The sequence below is a fragment of the Populus nigra genome, chromosome 8 (assembly GCF_951802175.1).
Source record: "Populus nigra chromosome 8, ddPopNigr1.1, whole genome shotgun sequence".
Classification (NCBI taxonomy): Eukaryota; Viridiplantae; Streptophyta; class Magnoliopsida; order Malpighiales; family Salicaceae; genus Populus; species Populus nigra.
The window spans coordinates 19,514,097-19,536,337 of record NC_084859.1 but is presented as its reverse complement, the minus strand read 5'-3'; the positions used below and the strand labels follow the sequence as shown (position 1 = coordinate 19,536,337).

The 22,241-nt window shown below is 34.8% G+C and overlaps 1 protein-coding gene across 7 annotated transcripts; it reads left to right on the top strand.

The window, feature by feature from the left end:
* The first annotated feature begins 535 nt into the window (after positions 1-535).
* Positions 536-21,700, top strand: LOC133701658 (uncharacterized). 7 transcript variants are annotated; one of them, XM_062125660.1, is made up of 29 exons: positions 536-704; positions 941-1,196; positions 1,283-1,440; positions 2,843-2,908; positions 4,805-4,922; positions 5,024-5,157; positions 5,259-5,354; positions 6,926-7,049; positions 7,770-7,837; positions 8,206-8,292; positions 8,494-8,646; positions 8,732-8,821; positions 9,015-9,074; positions 9,179-9,297; positions 9,399-9,486; positions 11,268-11,372; positions 11,449-11,553; positions 11,644-11,696; positions 11,839-11,902; positions 12,010-12,144; positions 12,231-12,343; positions 12,422-12,515; positions 12,822-13,041; positions 13,541-13,671; positions 15,869-16,015; positions 16,189-16,317; positions 18,000-18,098; positions 18,326-18,364; positions 21,031-21,700. In XM_062125660.1, exons 2-29 carry the CDS (start codon positions 956-958, stop codon positions 21,166-21,168), a joined length of 3,174 nt encoding a protein of 1,057 aa, XP_061981644.1. In that variant the 5' UTR covers positions 536-704; positions 941-955; the 3' UTR covers positions 21,169-21,700. The 7 variants fall into 7 exon arrangements, with proteins under 7 accessions (XP_061981644.1, XP_061981650.1, XP_061981646.1 ...); XM_062125666.1 differs by having other exon boundaries at positions 936-1,196; positions 5,030-5,133; XM_062125662.1 differs by having other exon boundaries at positions 936-1,196; positions 5,030-5,157.
* The last annotated feature ends 541 nt before the right edge of the window (positions 21,701-22,241 follow it).

Below are 22,241 nucleotides of genomic sequence, written 5' to 3'. Positions count from 1 at the left end.
ATGAAATAATTTTTTTATATTTAAAATAAATGAAAAGTAAATTCATATAAATGGAAAGCAAAATATTATAAAATCAAGATTTAGAATGTAATTACGTGTAAAAAACCGATAAAAAATTATTTAACTAATTAATTTTTTTTTAATGTGGTTGAGCAATAGATAAAAGCTATCATAATTAATAATGCTAAACTTTGTTATTTTTTAATTATAATTTTTTAATGTATCACAAAACAAAAGTTTTCTTACCCTAAAATACTTTAGCATCACCTTCCAACAAACTATCATATTGAATTATACAGCTTAAAATCAATGTAGATATATTATTATTTTATATCTTGTTAGTTTTAAAGCTGTGATCATGATTTTTTAAAAAATAAAATTTTTAATATTTTATATATTTTTTGATTTGTTAATGTTCAAAATAAAATTTTAAAAATAAAATTCTTTTCAAAAACTATCTTACACATAAACCCAAAAAGAGAAATAAAAAAAAGAAAAGAAATGAACAGAAAATACAAAGCCAAACCCAACAAGGCTCCTGCCATTGGAGATTCCCCTCTCCTATTACAAAAAGCTAAGCCAAACAAAAAACAAAAAATAAAAAATCGGATTCTCTCTTCGATTCCCTCTCCATCATAAGAAAACATCAACAAAAACACCAATTCCCTTACTCAACACTATTTTTTAGATCTCAGATCCATCAGGTAATCTCAAAAGTCCTCTCTCTTTCTGTTCACTTGTCTCCTTTTCCATGTCCTCCCCTGAATTTCTTCTCTTCCTCTTCAAATCGCTCTTTTCACTGATTAATCAAACCTAACTTCCACTATCTTTTCCACGTAATCAAACATTTATCGATTCTTCATTTCAGCGATTATTGATTTTTTTTAAAATTTTGGATTAGTTAATGCGGTTATGTTTTAATGATGATGATGAAGGTTAGGGTTTGGTTTTATCGATGGAGAGTTTAGCGCAGCTAGAAGCATTGTGCGAGAGGTTATATAACTCACAAGATTCTGCAGAGAGAGCACACGCTGAGAATACGTTGAAATGCTTTTCAGTGAATACAGATTACATTTCGCAATGCCAGTACATTCTTGACAATGCGTCTACGCCTTACTCGTTGATGCTCGCCAGTTCTAGTTTGTTGAAGCAAGTCACTGATCACAGCCTCTCATTGCAGCTCCGTCTTGATATCAGTAATATATTTAGTTTGTTTTTGTTTTGATCAGTTTTTTTTTAATTGTTACCTGGATTGAATTTGTCTGTGTTTGTTTTGTGGTAGGGAATTACTTAATCAACTATTTGGCTACGAGAGGACCGTTGCCGCATTTTGTTAACGCGTCATTAATCCTACTTCTCTGTCGTGTTACGAAGTTTGGATGGTTTGATGATGATAAGTTTAGAGAAGTAGTTAAGGAGGCTACTGATTTCTTGAGTCAGGTTGGATGTTATGCGTTTCCGTGTGTTATTGCTCTCTCATGTTTTGATGTATATGGATGTTATCATTTTTTTTTGTGAAGTGCTAGAGACATGGATGATACCAATGCGAGTTTTTCATTGGTATATTTAATTTTGGTTGTTTTTTGAATTTTGACGTGTACTTTCTCATGGTAGTATTAATGAAGCAAAACCAGCTCGTAGCTTTGGCTTTGCCGAGGTGTTTTCTAAGATAATTTTATTGCTCTTAAATTCACATGTAATAAACAAAACCAATTTATAGCCTTACCCTTGTCTATGTTTTGCTATGATAATTTCCTTGCCTTCAAATTGGCATGTAATAAGTGAAACCAACTCGTTGCTTTACCCTTGCCAAGATGCTGCTACTTATGATATCTTGGCTCTTGAAATGGCAAGTAATTTAAGATGAAATCATTATGTTGTTTCTATGTTTGCGGTATTTTATACAAGTTTATTTAGTCAAGTGCGATGTTTTTTTTATTCTATGGTTTTACGTGCAATTGCAGAATGTGTATTGCTGAGATGTTTGCACGTTGGTTTTCCTCACATTTTAGTTTGTATGGTTTTGTGTCTCTTAAAGGATCATTATGGCTATTTTTATATTTTCATGGAATGCTAGGGGTGTGGACGATACCTATGCAAGTCTTTTGTTTTTTTTTTTTTGAATTTTGATGTGTATTTACTTATTTTGATAGTATTGAAGATGTAAAACCAACTGGTAGCTTTAGCTTTGATGAGGTGGTGTTACTGATAACATCTTTGCTCTTAAATTGACAAGTAATTTAAGACTAAATCAAATTATGTATTTTTTTGTGAGATAAACCTCAACTCAAAGGGTATAATTAAGAAAGTTTCAGATTGTAGGACTAAAATGTAAAGTTCCTAAAATTTTCAGGGTTGCCATGGTCCTTATTTTTATTTTTATTTCGGCGAGCTTGTTCCAAATGGCCATCTTCAGTGTTATGGCAAAGATGAAGAATAAATATCGGAAGGAGTTGATTAGATAATGTTTTTCTAATTGCAAGCACAAGTCCTAGTACTTTGACTGGTTAATTATTCCTTTGGTGTTTAAATAAAATTTTGTCTTTCTATCCTTTATTGGACTGCCTTTTCATTCTTAATTAACATCACCCCTTAAATTGCCATGTGCCACTCTTCCATCTAGCAAACTAAGCTCTACATGCTGCTTATGAGATTTCAAAGTGTTTCATTACAGCTTTTCTTATACTACATATTGATTCTTTTGTCCTATATCATGCATTAATTGGTGACCTGCAGTTATTGATTATGTCATTTGGAAGTGCACTGTTATTGATGAGGTGTGTTTTTAAACATTTATTATTATCATTGTTGTTATTATTATTTACTTCTCTCCTTTGTATAGGCATCATCAAATCACTATGAAATTGGTTTGAAGATATTGAATCAACTTGTGTCTGAAATGAATCAGGTTGGTTTCTTGCACTTGTCAAAGTTTCTCAATAGTATGGTGCTAGTTGCTATCTTGTACATAACAATTAAATGTACTTTATGTTCTCGTGATGATTCCTAGAAATAATGTATGTATGATGCTCAAAACTATTTACAACATTATCATTCTATTTCCATTTTTATGAGAAGCAAAAAATGGAAGCAATTACGAATGCTTTGCTTGAGATTGATATGCAACATGAATGCTTATTTTCTAAAATTATGTAATCTATCCACTCAGCTGCCACATGATGGGTTCTTAAAGGTTAACTCAAACTGATATGTAAAGCATGGGAATCCAAAGTGGCTTTTATACCCAATCGTAAAGGAGGCAATGCCCTTTAGTAATTTTGCAGTAGTTATGCAAGTGACAAATGAAATGCATTGAGAAATTTGAATGGCTAGTAGGCTGCTTGTTGAGGTTGAATCATGCTTCGACTGATATCTTTGTCTGGGATTCCTCGTGACATCTTTGTTTCACTTTTGATTCTTAAGCATCTGGAAATTGGATGAGATTTCTTGTGGTTTATATGGAGGATAGGAGAAGAGATCACCTAGTTGGTTAGGAGTTTGCTGTTGATCTAAAAGTGTAATGGGATGGGTCTTGGTTATTTAGTTTAAAAGAAAATTGGGATTTGTGCGATTCTCCATGGAACAAGGTTATTTATGAATACGTGCTGCACTCAAATAATGCAAATAATGAGGATCCAAGGCAAAAGTCAAAACAAGTTTGGAAATTCCTCGTCAATACCTTTCTTTTCTTTTCTTTTCTTTTTCCTCCAGCGAAATATAATGTTTGGAAATGGGAGAATCAATAGGAAATAGAATCTTATTCTTTCTATTTGGTTCCCGTCTCTATTGCCTTTTTGGATTGCATGATGCTCCAGTAGAATGCGTAAAGCTTCTTGTAGGCAATTTTATATGAAAATAAATGATCCAATATCACGTGGTTTGTGCTTTCATAAATAATACTGTTCTGAGAGATATTTGGATCTCCTCATTTAACTTCGTATCTCTAATTCTCGTAGTTTTTTCTCTTGTTCGAACAATGTGTTAGATTCTAGATGGTTTTTTTTAAACTAATTTCACTTTGTCTAGCTCGGATGCCTATTGTATTGGTCTATTGTCAACTGTGCCCAACTAGCAGAGCCAGGTCAAGGCTTTTTCAAACAACATAGACTCCATAGTACTTTGCTAAAGGATACTTAGAGTTTAATGATTCATTGGATATAAAGAGGCTCCATAAGCCTTTTAAGCTTCCAACATCTTCAATAAAAATATGAGGGTAGGGCTCTAAAAATAAAAATAAATATAAATATAAATAAAAGGAGAAGGAATATGAGGGTAAGTTTTAGTACCTAACATCATGCATCAAAGCGGAGCTTCATGCTTCATTCATGTGGTTAAAAATATGAAGAAATGTAACTGCAATTCATCATTGAAATACTCCATGCATCATTGTTTCGGGGGCAAGTGAATCTTGTCATTTCATGTACTTATATATACTGCATTATTTATAGATAACTGGTTAGCCTCTTATATACTTGTAGTGAATGAATGACCCTTGACATCTCCAGGGCTGTTAGAGTTTTATTACAATTCTTATTCTTGTACTTAATAGATCTCATTCATTCATTGTAAAATGCCTTTCCACAATATGCTACGCAAAGGTTTCATACAGATCACCCTTACCACTATTACAAGACATAAATAACTTGCCTTTGCTGTTTGAATGTGACTCTTCTCTCTCTACCATCACTTAGTTGTTGTTGTCGTTGTTAGTATTGCTCACCACCACCACCACCACCACCACCATTGCTGTTGTTTTCCGATGACTGACATTTGCTTGTGCATTTCTTGATGCTTAAATTCTCAGCCAAATACTGGGTTGTCGTCAACACATCATCGAAGGGTAGCCTGCTCCTTCAGGGATCAATCACTTTTTCAAATATTCCAAATTTCTTTAACATCATTGGGTCAACTGAAAAATGATGGTAATGGTTTAATGTTCTTATCCCCCCACCCACCACATGTGTGCCTGTTGTAGCTATTTCTTTATTAGTCCTTTTGATATTTTACAATATGTCTGGTACAGTTACAGGTCGATTGCAAGAGTTGGCACTTTCTCTTTCGCTAAAATGTTTATCTTTTGATTTTGTTGGGACATCAATTGATGAAAGTTCAGAGGAGTTTGGTACTATTCAGGTTTTGATTACTTATTCTAGTAATGTATGATCTTTTCTTAATTGTAAAATTTCCTTACACTTGAATGTGCTATATATGTTATATATGGATTGGATTGTTACAAGCAAACATATGTAATTTTGTAGATTCCGACATCCTGGAGGTCTGTTTTAGAGGATCCTTCTACATTGCAGATCTTTTTTGATTATTATGCTATTACAACATCTCCTTGTTCAAAAGAGGTTAGTTGATGTGTTGCTTATGATCACACATTATAAATTTTTATGATTCACCATCGTAGTATTGACCATGCACTTAAAGTCCTATAATATTTTTCCTCGCTTGCTTCGTTATGCATTGGCATGCATGGTTTAGCTGGTCTACAAGATAAGTTTAAAATCTTGGTACATTGAATGTATCTTTGTGAAGAAGATCTTGAATTTGTCAATGTGTGCATTTTGAAGCTTAAGATAAGGTAGGATATAGGTCTAAGGAAAAGAGAGTTGGGTAGGGATGGAAGAGCTCTATTGTGCTTGCTCCTCCCTACTAAGAAAAAGAAAGCAAGGCAGGCATGAGAAGGATTCACTGCTTTATGACTCTTTTAACGGATTTAAAACATTATTTCTCCCCTCCTTATCAGTCAAGTTCAATTACATCGAGCCTACCTTTTGAACTTCGGTTTTCTGCTCTTCAAGTTAGAGAAGGACTTGCATCAACTAGGGACTAGCTTCGCGAGACCATTTTGGTCCACACTGGATAACTCGTGTTTAGGATCTTTTGGGCCTTGGTTTCTTTTGGGTCATGGTTGTGTAAATTGTGGTGGAGTTGAATGCATGGAGATTGTGCCTTTTTTGTTGATGCTCCTCAGAAAAGATATTTAGGGTTGCATTTTGTTGGCTATTTTTGTTGAGGGAAATAGATTATTTGGTTTTGAGGTTAATTTTGTTTAGGATGGTGAATTTGCTGACAATTTCCTTGTGGCTTGGAGGAAGATTTTAAGTTTCTATCGTGTGGATTCACTTGTTGTGTTTGGATGGATAAGAATGCTAGAATTTAAGGATTGGTTCTGTTCCTTGCATCTTTGTGATGTAGCGCTTTAGGTGCCTTAATGGGTGCTGTTCTTGCTTATATTTAGCAGGATTGGTGTCTCTTCTATATTGAGTTTGGTTTCTTCATCGTCTTTGTTGCTTCGGAGGATTTCTTATTTATTAACTCATCTTGTGCATTCTTCCCATGCTAATAGTACATTCTCTTATGAAAATATTTTTTTTTGCTGAGGGAAGAAAAGGAGATTCGAGGGAAGAGTCTTTGCTTACATCTTTTGCATCCTTGAAAGATGTTTGGTCTTAAGCCTATAAATTATTGGCAAACATGGCAACTTTTACTAATTAGGAGGACATCTTAACTGTGCTGATTGTTTTTGCATGTAGTTCATCTGATCCTGAATAATAGTGGTACTTGTCCTGTATCGTAGTGGTACTTTTAGTGCTTTGTCAATGCAAATTCACACTTCCAATGTTAAAAAAATGTTGGATGTAGTGCTGTTGTCATAGGACCAAGGCTATCAGGAAGAGCATTAATCCAAAAAAATAAGAAACTGATAAATATTGTCATGTATGTAAATGTAAATGAATAATGGAGAATTTATGTAAATTCACACTTCTAAAATGTGCAGGCTTGTTTTTGTTGGATGTTGAAATTCAGACTTAAGTTTTTTGTCCATTTGTTATTTGTCTGTTTGAGATGTGGATTTATGTGTTTCTATGCTGTGTTACTCTTCATTGCTGGGGGTTCTTATTGGTTTTCTTTTTAGGCACTGGAATGCTTGGTCCGATTAGCATCAGTACGGCGCTCTTTGTTCACAAATGATGCTGCTCGTTCCAAGTTTTTGGCCCATTTGATGACAGGAACCAAGGAAATTCTTCAAACAGGACAGGGTGCTGTTACCTTCTTCTTTTTCCTTGTAGTATATGGTTATGTGATTGTACCCTGTGATTATTCAAATACAATGCATATGCATTTCTTTTGTTTTGGTTTTGGTTTCTATGCTGTTTAACTTCTTTTTCTTTGTTTTGTTTTGTTTTCTTTTGGAGGATTCTTATTCTCCTTCAAGATGTATTTCTTTCAAGGATATCTTACTATAATAAATTATATCTAAAAGAATTCAAATAAAATGCACTTGCATTTCTGTGTGGGTTTTTTTCTTAAATTGTTCATCATATTGAATCATTTTGGTCACTTCCTTCCTATTTTTGTTTTCTCCATTTTCCTTCTTCGGAATGAGTTTAAGCGTGGACAATAGATCACTGTTAAAGTTGGCATGCATAGGACCTCTGGAGTGAAAGTTCTGTAATTGTTGTTGGTGTTAAGTGGTTGCAATCTGTTTGTTTAGAGATTTTAACCATGCTTGCTTAGCGAATACTTCTTGTTGAACAGTTTCATTGTCTTTTTCTCCTTTCACTTCCAATTCTGAAGGGGTTTTGGAGGCCCCTGAATGAATGTGTCAATTTAGAAGTGTGTATGTTCTAATTGTCTATCCTGTTTTGGGTTTTGCACCAGCTATTCATTTTTTTATTTCCCAACTTTTAAAATTGTTGCCCCCCCCCCCCCAGTTTGCTTCTCATTTACTGATTTTAGTGGGACATGGTCATTATTAGGTCTTGCTGATCATGACAATTACCATGAGTATTGTCGCCTTCTTGGACGCTTCAGAGTGAATTATCAGGTAATTTATTGTATAGTCACATTTTTGACACTGATCTTTTACTTCTATGTTTTGTTTTCTTGTTACATTTTCCCATGCTATTGGTTTACAGCTTCATTTGCATGGGCATATTCACATGTCTGTAGAGACTGCCACTTGATGTTATATAACCGCAAATTTGTGCATGTGCATGGGTAGAGTTTCTGCTGCTTTTAATTATTTTAATTAATTTTACTCTTTGTAACCCCATTTTAATTCCTCTTTATTAAAATGCTTTTCTTTCACTGAAAAAAATCTGTTGGTGACATGTATTCATAGCATTGCATGATGCTTTTTAATTACATACAACTACAAACCTGACTCCATTTGATACACAAAATTTACTGCAGTTGTCAGAGCTTGTGAATGTGGAAGGCTACAGTGATTGGATACAGTTGGTGGCAGAGTTCACTTTAAAGTCTTTGCAGTCCTGGCAGGTGGGTTGGTGTTTATTTTCCTATTGTGATTAAAAAATTAGTCATATCTAGCCTTCGTGATAAATAACTGCATCTATGTTTAATAATGGAATGCCTCCTTGCAACAATAAGTATATCATGCTTAAGTGCCTGAAACAACATGCTTTGGATCCATACTGCATTTTCGCAACTTATCTGCTGATTAAGTTCATGTCTTACCAGTGGGCCAGCAGCAGTGTATACTATCTTCTAGGGTTGTGGTCCAGATTGGTGACATCTGTACCATATTTGAAGGGAGAGGCACCAAGTTTGCTTGATGAATTTGTGCCTAAAATTACTGAAGGCTTTATAACATCAAGATTTAATTCTGTGCAGGTCTGCTTTGTCTTCATGATTGATATTTCTCTTTAAATTATACATAAAATGTTGAATTCCTATTTGGCACTCCTTTTTCATGTAGGCTGGATTTGCTGACGATGACGATCCATTGGATAATGTTGAGCTTCTTCAAGATCAGCTAGATTGCTTTCCTTATCTTTGCAGATTCCAGGTCTAGTTTCTATATATAATATAATATGTGATAGCCTCCCTGTTACTTATCCCGCCTGGAGTTTTCTAGATTTAGAAGTCCCTGAAGATACTAATTTTAGTTTCCTGAATTACACGTTTGCCAAACTCATGATTGTACCAGCCCATTAAGGCTTGGAGTCTGTTATGATTATTCTTTTTTTTTTTTTTTGCAGTACCAAACAAGTAGTTTATATATAATAACCACAATGGAACCTATTCTGCAAGCATACACGGTACGATAAGTGTATTGGATGATGTATTCTTTGGATGTTGAATATTTATGGACACTCAATATGATAAAAAAAATTTAAAAATTATTTTTGAATGGAATACACAGGAAATAGCACTGCGACAGAGTGCTGATAACAGTGAGCTTGCTGTTATTGAGGCAAAACTTTCTTGGATTGTTCATATCATTGCTGCTATTCTTAAAATAAAACAATCCACTGGCTGTAGGTAAATTTTTTTTTCATTTTTGTTTTGTGCATTTTGTGATAGGAATAACATGCATATGTACTTGCAATTATCAATGTATTTGTTACATTTATCTCATGCAGCGTGGAGTCTCAAGAAGTGCTTGATGCAGAACTTTCAGCTCGTGTTTTGCAATTAATAAATGTTACTGACAGTGGGATACATAGCCAGGTATACCAACAATAATGGCCTGTAATGTGAAATGGAATAGTGTCAAATTGCTTATCTTTTCTCTCATTTTCCTTTTAAACAGTATATGAGATATGCTGAGTCTTTTCTGCATTCATACAGCATTGATATGTGATCTTTAATTATTTCTGCATAATGCTATCAATTTGAATATCAGTTTATTTCCTTGTCTGTGTAACCATCTTTTTGTTTAAATCATTTGAATTTATGTTAATCAATTTGCAAATATAATTTCGATTATCCATCTTGTTTGTTCTTTTATGGTTTGTGCACATAAAAAAATTGATTAAGTTGGTTGGAGCTATGTTTCTGAGATGCAAGAGAATTCTATTTAGTTATTGTTAATTGAGGTGATTTGAAATGTCATGTATGCTAGAACTAAGTTGATTGGAGCTTTGTTTTCGAGATGCAAGGGAATTCTACTTTGTTATTATTAATTGAGTTGATTTGAAGTGTCATATATGCTAGAAGCAATGTGACCCACATCTTATCTTCTAGTTTTTGAGAATTATTGCTGTATCAGAACTGGGTAGCTTCATGGACGCTGACATGTTAGGTTCTTCAGCATAGGTCTTCTGGGCATAACATCTTACAAACTAGCAGAAGGCCACATTGGTAGGATAGATTCTGGGAAAAATAGCATCATTGGATGTTGACTTGTTTTAACCTTTTTTTCTTAAAAAAAAAGTCTTGACACTTTTGCTTCTATAAAATTTTATAGAGGCACATTCTTAGAAGAGATTTACATCAAAGACCAATTTATTGATGATAAAACTGCTAATATACTGACAATTATTAACTCCTCTTACAAGCAGCTGATAGTCTCTTCCTTGACTTCTTTAAACCTTGCCTGGCACCATTTTCTATTTGACTTGAATCTGTCACTTTTTTCCCTTTTTTATTTTAATGTGCTCATGACATTATATTCATTGCATTTAAGTTTAATGCCCAGACAAGTGCTTTGGCATAGATAATGTTCTTTTAGGTTTGCTTATTGTCAATACTTTGCCTTGTGAACTTTGTCTCAGGGCCTGAAATTTTCGCATTTCTTCATATCAGAGATCTCATGTTACAAATTGATGCTATAGCTTATTGGAGGTTAAAATGTGTCATTATTGGCTTTGCTGGCATTTCAATTTGTTATTTGTTTGCTGTCATGTAGTTTGGGCATATGGGGAGATGGGTTATTGTAGTATCATTATAGAATTACTCTGGCATCTTTAACAGTAGGGAAATTGGAAGAATTCTTTTGCACATGTTCTCAAAGAGGCTATGGAATCTGGATAACATGGCTCACCACTTATTTCATGAACCTTGGCAACAATATTGCGTCTATGTTCATTCCCGAGCTTAAAGTTAATACTGAATGGCTTTGTTTTGTCACTCTAGGTTAATGTAGCGGGAATCCATTAGATGTTAAATATACAGTTATGTTTATCCATTTGGGTGATCATTTGCTTACTAACACTTGATATGCTGAAGGTTTTCTTTGTAACTCTTGTTACTAACACTCAAATGATTTGCATAGCTTCATATCTGCCTTTTCGTTTGCTTTTGTTCTTTTAAGAGAAGAAGGGTCTTTGTATTTTTTTCCTTAAAGGCTTTGAAAACATGCTTATGTAATTGTTGCTCTAAAAAATCCTTTCCCTCTCTGTGGTCATGCTTTTTTTGTTCCATTATATCTGAACTAGGTTCCACCAATTTCTCAATAACAACTTTGGCACTGATTTTATTAGTATACTCATTGCCCTTGTATTTAACAGAGGTATGGTGAATTAAGCAAGCAAAGACTTGATCGAGCAATTCTTACCTTCTTTCAGCATTTCCGTAAGTCTTATGTTGGTGATCAGGCTGTGCACTCATCGAAGGTAATGAGGTGTTTTTTGTCTTCATTCTAAGCGTTGCAAGTGTCAATATTCTTAAGTCTTTCTTTTTGTGCTGCAGCAGCTATATGCTCGTTTGTCTGAACTTCTTGGACTCGGTGATCATCTACTATTATTGAATGTGATTGTTTCAAAAATCGCTACAAATTTAAAGTGTTATACAGAGGTGAATGCTTCATTCTGGATTGTTCTTTGATTCCTGTTCAGTATGTTTTTCAGAAAGTTTTTGTCATACCTTCATTTGTGCTTGGTTTAGAGTGAGGAGGTCATTAATCATACATTAAGCTTGTTCTTGGAGCTGGCATCCGGGTTAGTATACTGCTTCTGTTTTTGGCTAAAAGTAGTATAGCATATTGTTATGTTTTCATGAAGTTTAATTTCATCCATAATGATTGCTTGTTTGACTGATCATTTTTCATTTATTTACTTGGTTACTTTTTTTTTTGTTTAGATATATGACTGGAAAGCTGCTTTTGAAGCTGGATGCTGTCAAATTTATAGTTGCCAACCATACTGTAATTACAATTCTGGCATAAATTTTTTGCTTACCTGTTCTTCTTTTAGTTTGTTCTTTGAAATAATGATGTGTTATTAATATTAAGTATTCTTTTTGAATTTTTAGAGGGACCGCTTTCCTTTCTTAGAAGAATATAGAAGCTCTCGTAGCAGAACAACCTTCTATTATACTATTGGCTGGTTAATATTCATGGAGGACAGTCCTGTGAGATTCAAGTCATCGATGGAACCGCTTTTACAAGTACTTTCCCGCACTCACTCGGAAGGAAAGAAAAGCTTTTTCGTAGAATTTCATTGATTACCTAAATAATATTTATGGTGTCTTAGGTGTTTATAAGGTTGGAATCAACTCCTGATTCGATGTTTCGGACTGATGTGGTGAAGTATGCGCTAATTGGGTTAATGAGGGATCTGAGAGGAATTGCTATGGCCACAAACAGGTTAGTATAGGTTTTGGGTACGAGGTTGTTTATTTATGAACTGTTAGGTTTCATGCCCATTTTTTAACCATTTTTCAGTCGAAGAACATATGGGCTTTTATTTGATTGGCTGTATCCTGCTCACATGCCGCTTCTCTTGAAAGGCATTTCACATTGGACAGACACACCAGAGGTATGAACATACGAGAGAGATTCAAAATCTTAGGAGCCATGTTTTATCATGATTTATTTTATTTTCAACTAAAAGAGCGTTGTTTAGAACCTTATAATGGAACCTTTTGCGCTGTCTTCTATTCAAATTTTAGTCAAAATTGTAATATGTTTTCTGAGCCACTGGCTACTTTATCTTATGCAATAACGTGCTGAAAGAGAGCAAATGAAATGTGACTTTACCAATCTTATCCATGTATTATAGATCATTGGTCTAATTTCTCTGGTTCCCAATATAGAAACATCATTATTTGATTTGGTGCTGCAGGTCACCACCCCTCTATTAAAATTCACTGCTGAATTTGTGTTGAACAAGGCCCAACGTTTAACTTTTGATTCGTCGTCTCCTAATGGCATTCTTCTTTTCCGGGAAGTCAGCAAATTAATTGTAGCCTATGGAACAAGGATATTATCTCTTCCAAATGTTGCTGACATATATGGCTACAAATACAAGGGAATATGGATTTGCCTAACTATTCTGTCAAGAGGTTAATATAAGACCCCTTTATTTTTGTTAATTGAAGAATTTGTATGCTGAGATTGTTGAAAGTTGCTTGGATTTACTTGCCTTTTACCATAAGTTTGTTGCTGGTCATTTGTGTTTTGCCTGATGAATATTAATATACAAACCATTGTTGGAGAAGTTTTCAAGGTCCGTTGGGTTGAAGAATCATACATGCACACGCCTAAAAACATGTTTATTGAAACAAGACAAAGGATTCTCATCTAGCCCTTTATCAATTTGCTTGAAAATAACTCTTCTAACTATCAAACTGCGTTATATCAGTTTAATGTAGTTGTGGCATATATAACTTATATTCTTTGTGCAAATGTGTATTTTTTATATTTGAATAGTAGGGATGGCAGCAAGTTGAGCCATATACTGTTAATTTGTTTCCTTACTGGTCCAATGGTCACTGAATATGAACTTTATAATAAGTATATATCTTATGTGTTGATGTTCTTGTATTTGCCACTTATTGGCAGCTCTTGCGGGAAACTATGTCAACTTTGGCGTGTTTGAACTGTATGGTGATAGAGCACTCTCTGATGTACTTGATATTGCTCTAAAGATGACACTGTCAATTCCTCTGGCTGATATTTTGGCATTTCGAAAGGTGTGTAGGACTTCTTGGCTTTCACTCACATTCCATCGATATTTTCCTGCCTCATGTTTGCCTCTATGTTCCCTATTGTTTATTGATTTGTGTTTGTTTTTACTTACTCCTCAAGGTTTAGTTTAGTATACACTATATTTTGTGTGTTTGCATGTCTTTTTCTGTTAAGGACATAGGGGCATAGTTTTAAAACCCGACTTGGGACAAGGCTCGGGTCAAGAGGGTCAACCCTGGTTGTCCGGATTAACCTAAAACAAATTATTTGCATATACTAATATTACAAGTTGCTAAATGTCTTGTTTTTTATAAATAGTAAACTGGAAGTAACCCACCCTAACAATGACCCAAACTTCCCCACTTCCAAACCAAACCAATCCAAACTTAAATAAATAAGCAGCAAGCAGGCAACAAAATTCATTGTACCTACCCAATCATCTCCACTCCCAAAAATACTATATATAAAAAAAAGAACTAATTATTTCTTCATTTTAAATTCATACAGTATTTCCATTTGCAGTCTCAAAATCAAAATTTCCATTTTTCAGTTTCATTTGGTAAAATGGAACCGTTAATTTTTCTATTAGTACAAGAGGGCTGGGAATAAAATTCACATGCATTTGATGAGAGTCCACTGTGAAAAGGATTTGGAGATTTATATTGGAGAGAGATCATATCTGAAGAAATGTTTATTGAGCATATTTTGGAATTAATGGGAAACCTTCTGATGTGGGGGTGTGGAAATTTGTTAGGAAGTACTGGAGACTTTATTTTTAATGTGGGCTTTCTTATGGGTGATGCTTTTTTACTCTTTTTTGGTATGATTCTGTGTCAAATTACCATCAAAGGTGCATTTCCTGGATCTCTCTTTGGCAAGTAGGGATGGGGCGGCTCTAGTTAAGCAGGATAGCTTGGGAGTTGAGTTTGTAGACCTTTTTTGATATGCTTAATGCATGAATAGAGATTCATAGTGCTGGTTTAACTTGTTGGAAGGGGTATTATACTTGTTTGGGAGACCAATAGTCTTACAGAATGTTATTGATGGAGAAAAATGGGGGTGAAAGATCCCACTAAGATGAACTGGGGAATAATGGAACTAATTTTCTTTCAAGTTTTTTTTCCGTGTAGGTGAATCCATTTTATTGATGCTGCTTGGTTAAATTGTGACTATTGATAAGTAGAAAAGGTTAATCCATTTTATCCATGCAATTTGCAGTTGAACTTGTTTGTTGCTTTGTTCTTGAATATATTTGTGGAAGCTGGCAGAGTTGTGTTTTCATTTTGGTTGTTTTAGACTTTGTGAGGTCTGTGTTTGCAGCAGGAATATCTGTTATATAGAATTAAACCGCTGAACATTTCTGGCTCAAATATTTTAAATTTTGATTCAATTGGATTGGAATAGTATATTATTTTTGCACTAATTGAGCCTGGGATCACCCTCCTCCTCGATGTTGTCGTTGTTTGATGATCAGACAAACATTTCTTGCACACAAAAATATTTGCAAATTTAGATGACATGGAGTGACGCGATACATTATTTTATGTGTACCTATTGTACTTGGTGATTGTCAGGCACCTCTGTGGTTGATGCAGATAACAAATCAAGCAAAGTTCCTGTATTTTTATGTGATTTTAAAGACAGTAATTTCCTGATTGACTGGAATTTCATGAGTTTAGGCCTTATTTTAAATATTGGAGTTATTTGGGTCTTCCTATCCTAAATAGGAGTGGTTATGTTTTTTTGTTTCAGAGTCTTGAATCCTTGTTAGAATAGTTATGCAACTACAGCATAGCTTTAAGATGAGTACATCGAGTCTATGAATACATTTGTTTGTAGTGCTTTGTTTTTAGAAAGAGTTTGATTAATTTTCCAGGAATTATGCTTTATTTAAGGCGTGACTCCTAAGAACCCTAGGCTTGATGCTGTCCTTCCAGGGTGTGGTTCCTAGAAACCATGCTAGCGTGACTCTATTGTGCCCATATGGACATGTTTGCATGTGCTTTCGTTTTTCCTTCTTTTTCCAAAACTCTTCGTATTTTATTATTTGTCATCTAAATTTTATGCTTTGTGTACCAATTTTGGCTGATGCATGATGTGTAGCTTTTCATTTGGTGTTGGTTGATTCTCATGTCAATTTGGCTACTGCTATGTTTTTCCACTAATACTGGTAAGTGTGTGTCTTTGTATGTTTCTTTGCAGCTTACAAGGGCTTACTTTGCATTCTTGGAGGTTCTATTTAGCAGCCACATTGTGTTCATATTCAATCTGGATACAAACACCTTCATGCATATTGTTGGTTCCCTGGAATCAGGTCTTAAAGGTCTGGATACAAATATCTCATCACAGGTATGTCATGCCAATACTGCAGATCGCATCACTCTTCTCACTAACTTCCCTTGTCATTTATGCATGGTGATTTGTCATGCCAAGCTCACCTGGCATATCTGAATGTGATGCCATGTATATTTGATTTGTTTTGCTGATTCCCTGCATTTAAAATAGAAAGATGAACTTTTCAGTGTGCATCTGCTGTCGACAATTTGGCTGCTTTCTATTTCAACAACATTACAATGGGGGAGCCACCCACTTCACCTGCTGTAATTAATCTTGCTCGTCATATTGCAGATTGCCCCAATTTGTTTCCCGAGGTTAGTCAGACTATTCTATATTATAGTACACCTCCCTAATATTATTTGCAAGTCTTGTGTGGCTAAAAATGGCTTACATAAAGTTTCGTCTTCTGAAGTGTTCTTGATGGTATAATACCCTCCCTTCAGGTATCTCTATTTGGTGAATTTTAGATGTTGATTTCTGAGTTTTCCTTTTTTCGTTAAGAAATATTTTAGATGTTGATTGTGCAAGAGCATAGAAGCAACGGTTTTCCTTTTCCTGCTGTTACAAGAGTTTGTGCTTATGGATGTATAAGGATGGAAAGAGGGTGGATGATTAACTATTAACTCTTTTGGATGCAAGGAAGAGCGGAAAACAAACAATAAGAGATTCCTTAAAGAACCTTTTTTGTTTTCCTTTGAAAAATAAGGTGGACGTGGCAGAGAAAATGGCTTTCTGAATTATTACCTTCTATTACTTTTAATTTCAAATGGATCATGGGATATCTTTCTCTGAGATGTTTATCTTGTATTTTTTTGTTAGTTTCAGAAAGCCACTTTCTTTTGTTCCTTTTCATTAATTCTACGGAATAAATAGTTTGTTTTCTATTTTGAGGTTTTAGGCTCTTTTTTTCCTTATTGCTTTCTTACACAACTTCCAGAGTAATTTTTACTAATTACCCAGGTTTGCATGACTTGTGGGTTGTTGAGACTCTTACTGCTCTTTCGTGGTTGTTGTTATGCTGTTGTTTTGACCATAGGAACTGATATATGCGTTGATTAGAGAATTTGTATTATTTGCTACCTTTTGTTCTTACTCAATTGCATATCCAAGCGATAAACATCCAACATCTGACATCTTTCCTAAGCTGAATCATCTGTTCTGTTTCAATGACTTTTCAGTGAAAACTCATTTTGCATGTCTTGGACATCTTTTTAGTTTTGAGGCCATTGTGGTTGCTGGTGAACATAGGATGGCTAGATGACGGTGATTAGCATAGTAGAGGATTTGTCAGTGGCAATAGAAGGCTTTAGCCATCTCTGCAAACTTGGAAAGAAGGAATTCTTATTTGGCTTAGTCTCCTGTGTTACATGAAACCAGGGGAAAATATGTTCCCTTAAAAACTGTTCCCCATGAACAAAGAGACATTACAGATGACTGTGGCAGGGCTCACTTATTTCAAATTTGTGGATAGGTGAAGGGGTTTGAATAATTAGCTTTTTCTTAGGTTTAAAGAATGAGCAACTAGATGGGGCGATTCATCAAAATTTGCCTGCTTTGCATTCCAAATTTGCTCTCATACTCAGAACACCAACTCAGCAATTTTAAACTTGCAAAATTAAATTGATTTTGCGGGTCACGTGCCTTCAGGCCTTGCATCACATCATCACCTAGATCAAATATGTGTCAGTTTCTTGTGAACTCAATCTCCAGGATGCCATGGTCTTACTGGAAATAAGTTAGCACCTACATCTTGGTGCCTAAATTGGTTCAATGCATTGTTATGATGAGTTATCCTGTGAGCATGTGAATCAAAGCACTTTTTTTAATCGTTGACCATGTTCTCTGACACCAATTTTTAGAATTTTCTTAACATGCACTGTCTTGTAGAGCTTTCTTTTGAATTTTTTTTTTTTTACCATTTTAGATTTTATTTCCATGCTGTCATTTTTGTTGTGTTGAATACTTGGTAACTTGAATTGTTTCCCTGCATTTACAGATACTGAAGACTTTGTTTGAGATTCTTTTATTTGAGGACTGTGGCAACCAGTGGAGTCTTAGCAGACCCATGTTGAGCTTAGCTATTATCAGTGAGCAGGTAAGAGTCTATAGCATTTGTCTTCTGTGTACTCAATTTCTTTGAGTAACAACTTTAATTTTATGTATGCTTATTATTTGAGAATAGTAAGTTAACATGGCTGTGGCAGTTCATATGTTTGATTTGGATCACTACGGATCTTCCTTTTAGTTGCTTATTTAGTAATTGTGTTTTTATTGCCCTTTTATTTTTAATATTTGTCTAAGATAAGCACTGTTCACTTGCAGATATTCTCTGATTTGAAAGCTCAAATTTTGGCTTCACAGGTAAAATATTTACTTTATTCATTGTCATAACCATCCTTTTCCTTTTAATTTTTAAACAAAATGCAGTTAGTGTCTACCTGGTTATATAACTATTTATTTAAAGAGTGATGCTATTTGTGAAGAAAATTGTACAAGTTTCAAGAATACACAGTTATTTGATTTGTAGTTTTCACCACTGGGTCCCAAATTAAGATCATGATCCAATGACTCACAATTTTCTTGAAGCTTATTCTGAATCTTATTTCTTGTCAAATATCATGTCTCTATTTTAAAGAGGGGAGATTTTGTTTTTAGTTTGTATTTGTTACAGTTATACTGTGTTTTATTTAAAGCTTGTTCAACTCCATTTGGGTAGAACTAAAATAATGCATCAAAGCTAGACAGTGATTCATCGCACACAGCTAAAACCTGCCCTCCCCAATAGACCAGTCTCCGAGCCCCCTCACTGAAGAAATACACATAATAAGAAGAAATGCTACTTTCCGAGTTATTTTGGTATGCTAATGAGCCCATGAGATAGATGATACATTTGACTATCATGCGCTGCTACTTTTATTTACTCACAAGCACAAGGTATATAAGCCAAGTGTTTTAGTTCTAGTGCTAGTGTAATATTTGTTGTCATCTATATGAATCAATGTTGAATAATTTTATTTCTGTTTTTCTATGATTTTTCATCGATCTCAAACTCAAATCTTTTTTTTAATGATGTTATTTTAGAGCCAAAGAGTTGCGTGTTTGTTGAGATACTTAGTTAAGCGTCCTTTTTATGGATATTCAAGCAATTGCATAAGGAACTTGGTTTTCTAGTCAGTAGTTACAATGGCCATTCTTTCTGAATGAAACTCGAATTTAGGATTACTGTTAAATAGGTTTCTAAGATTGAAAAGAAGAGGACTTGGATTTTCTTTTTCATGTTTCTAAAATTGGAATATGTATCCCTTGCGGCGACAGTTAATTACTAATTTGATACCGCGAGGGCCTCAATATATCGTTTATGAAGGGTGAATATACCTTTCAGGCTAGGATATCAGCAAGTACAGAAGTCATATAGCATTGAACCAATTATTTTACATTTCCCAACTCTATTCTTGATTCGGCCAGATCTTGACCATAACAATCTGAAGCAATCGCTGGGGCTCCGAATATTTTTCTCATTATGTGAGCATCTTTGTGCGTGGTTTGTTTGGAAAATTACAGACTCTTCTTTTTGTTTCTTTCCTTTCTGCTGACATTAATCTGTTAATATTCAGGTAGAATGAAATAGAAAGCATTTTTTGGTATATTTGTTGGATACCTGTGATGTATTGTCTGTTTGTTCTTGATTCTTGTTTTGTGTTTACACAGCCTGGATGAAATAAATTGGAGAAAAAATGGTTAGTGGCACTTTTTTTGTGTGTGATTTGCTGAACTTGAATGAAATGGGGCGTGTTTGAGCTGACTAGTTGACAATGTTCATATATGCACTCCACAAGCAAAAGTTGGTGTTTCTTTGTTTGATGATGGTTCTTAATGTTGTCAAAGAGACATTTTACTTGGACACAATTATAGGATATGGTCTTAAAACATTTTCTTCCCCTTTATGTCATTTCCTTTGTGCTAATACAAAATTGGCTGACATAATAGCATTTGGTACACTGCTTGATGAATATCCTTGTAAAATTTCCATTTGAGGTAAAAACTGCCGATGGGTGCCACAAATTGTAGCCTCCTGAGACTGAGTTATATAGCGTTTGTTCTGAACGCGAATTTTATTCTTACTTTTTCTGGAAATCGAGAGATAAAGCAGATTGAACTTTGAAGAGTCAATTTGCTGTTTTACTCGCATCATTTTGGAAGTTGGGTTATTCATTCAATAGCTGTACTGGATTTTGATTGTGCGAAGTGCAAGTTAGGCAATACATAAATTGCAACACCTGCTGTTCTGTCAAAGTAGTTCATGACTTAAGGAACTAGTTTCTCTAAATTTTTCATGGACCCTAGTGTTTCTGCAGAGTCCTGCTCTTTGATTTGCATTTGTCAGACAGATAAAATTGCTCAAGGAAACCCCATACAATATAGAAAAATTTCTGGGCAGGTAAACAAGTTGACAGGGAGTTAGATTCCAAATAGCATTGCTGTTATGTAAATGTAATTTGTTACAGGTCAAATGGATACTGAAAATTGTCACCTGAAGTAGAAGCAATGAAGAAGATTTTCTCTTGGCACTTCAGTTAGTAATTTGCTTTGGTTCATGTTCTGTAATTGAACATTCAAATTTATGTTTGACAGGGCTTAGAAGCCAGTAAAACCCCTCTTATTACTTCTGTGCAGTTTTGATTAATGTTTTTGACAAATGATTACCTGTCAGCCACAACTCTTCATAGTTTCTGGTGATCAGGTGTTGATGAATTATTGAACTCGTTTCGTTTCATATTGTAAACATAACTGAAAAGAAGAAAAGAACAAAAATAATGGTTTACACGATGTGTTTTAGTTTTATAGAACTCATGCAACCCCAGAGTTGTCTATCATGAGTAATTTGGAGGTTGCATTTTGTTGTGGGGTTTGAGCTTGAACAGTTGAAACTACTGTAAATTAATGGTGCTTTTCTAGCATCCATTATACTGCCTCCTGTTTCCAAAATGTGATCCCTATGCTTACACTTTCTTTGCGTCATCTTGCAGCCAGTGGATCAACATCAGCGGCTTGCCCTTTGTTTTGACAAACTGATGGCAGATGTTACTCGAAGCTTGGATTCGAAGAACAGGGATAAATTTACTCAGAATCTGACGGTTTTCAGGCATGAATTTCGTGTCAAATAGTTCTGATCTCTTGCTTGTTGCTGCTCTGCTTTGGGAACTGAATTACATCTGCAGAAGATTTTCATTGGAAGAATTTCCATGCACATACTTCATACACAGTTGTACACAGAAACGAGTGGTTTTGTTGCTTATTGACAAGAGATGTTACCTCTGCAGTACTTAGACTTTGTTGTCCAAACCATGTGAAGCAAATATCTTGTATAACCAAGTATCTGCTACGAAGGTGGAGTATAAAATTTTTTTGTACAGGCCCTGCCTCCCTCTCTAAAAAAGTTTGAAGGGGGATGATACTGGAAATTAAGATAGCGCACTATGCTTAGGGGGTTATCAAAGGTGTGCAGAAGGTGGTGGTGGTTTGATAGATAATTTTAGGGTACTGATCCTTTTTAGAACAAAGATGTAAATCTTTCATGAGGTTTACTTGGTGTTTCGGAGGTGAGTCAGTTGGAAATAGATTTTTTTGTACATTGACCCCTACATATTGATTGTATTTGTTCATAATAGAATGGAAAAGGGTTTGAAATTTCAGTCATTCTTGGTTTCCCTTCCTATCATAGAAGTTGTCTTTTAGCATGAGAGGTCATAGTAAGCCCGGTAAGCTACTGATTTTTCAAGATTTCTACATTTTGTGTTTCTGTCATTTATGTATGTTGTTACTGTGGCGCAGGGGTTCAAGCTCTGGAAATGTGTTCAGCATCCATTCTTTTATGGCTGCTTGCTGATTGCCACTATGTAATTGCTGCCGTGGAAGACAATTTGCTTCTTTTGTTGGTTTTTTTTTTCGTGTTTTTTTTTTTTTTTTTTTTTTGGGGGGGGGGGGGGGGGGTTGATGGAATGTGGGTGGTTCTATTTTTCCTTTCAAGTCCTCGTTTTCGATTTTTAAGTTCTTGTACATGCAATTTTGAGCTGTCACATCGCCTGGTAATCCATGTAAACCCTCACTGATGGAGCATACTTGTGGCGAAAAATATATTGGATGTTAATGTATGAAGGCACCGTCATGCTGTTGGGTTAGATCATAGGTGGGTTTATGTTACTTAATTGAGATCGAATCCAATCAGTCAGGGGAGTCG

Excerpts from the sequence above, each read along its gene's own strand:
- LOC133701658 (XM_062125660.1), top strand. The coding sequence starts at position 956 with ATGGAGAGTTTAGCGCAGCTAGAAGCATTGTGCGAGAGGTTATATAAC. Across the intron at positions 11,554-11,643 it reads ATTTAAAGTGTTATACAGAG|AGTGAGGAGGTCATTAATCA; the intron begins GTGAATGCTTCA and ends TGCTTGGTTTAG. Across the intron at positions 16,016-16,188 it reads ATACAAATATCTCATCACAG|TGTGCATCTGCTGTCGACAA; the intron begins GTATGTCATGCC and ends TGAACTTTTCAG.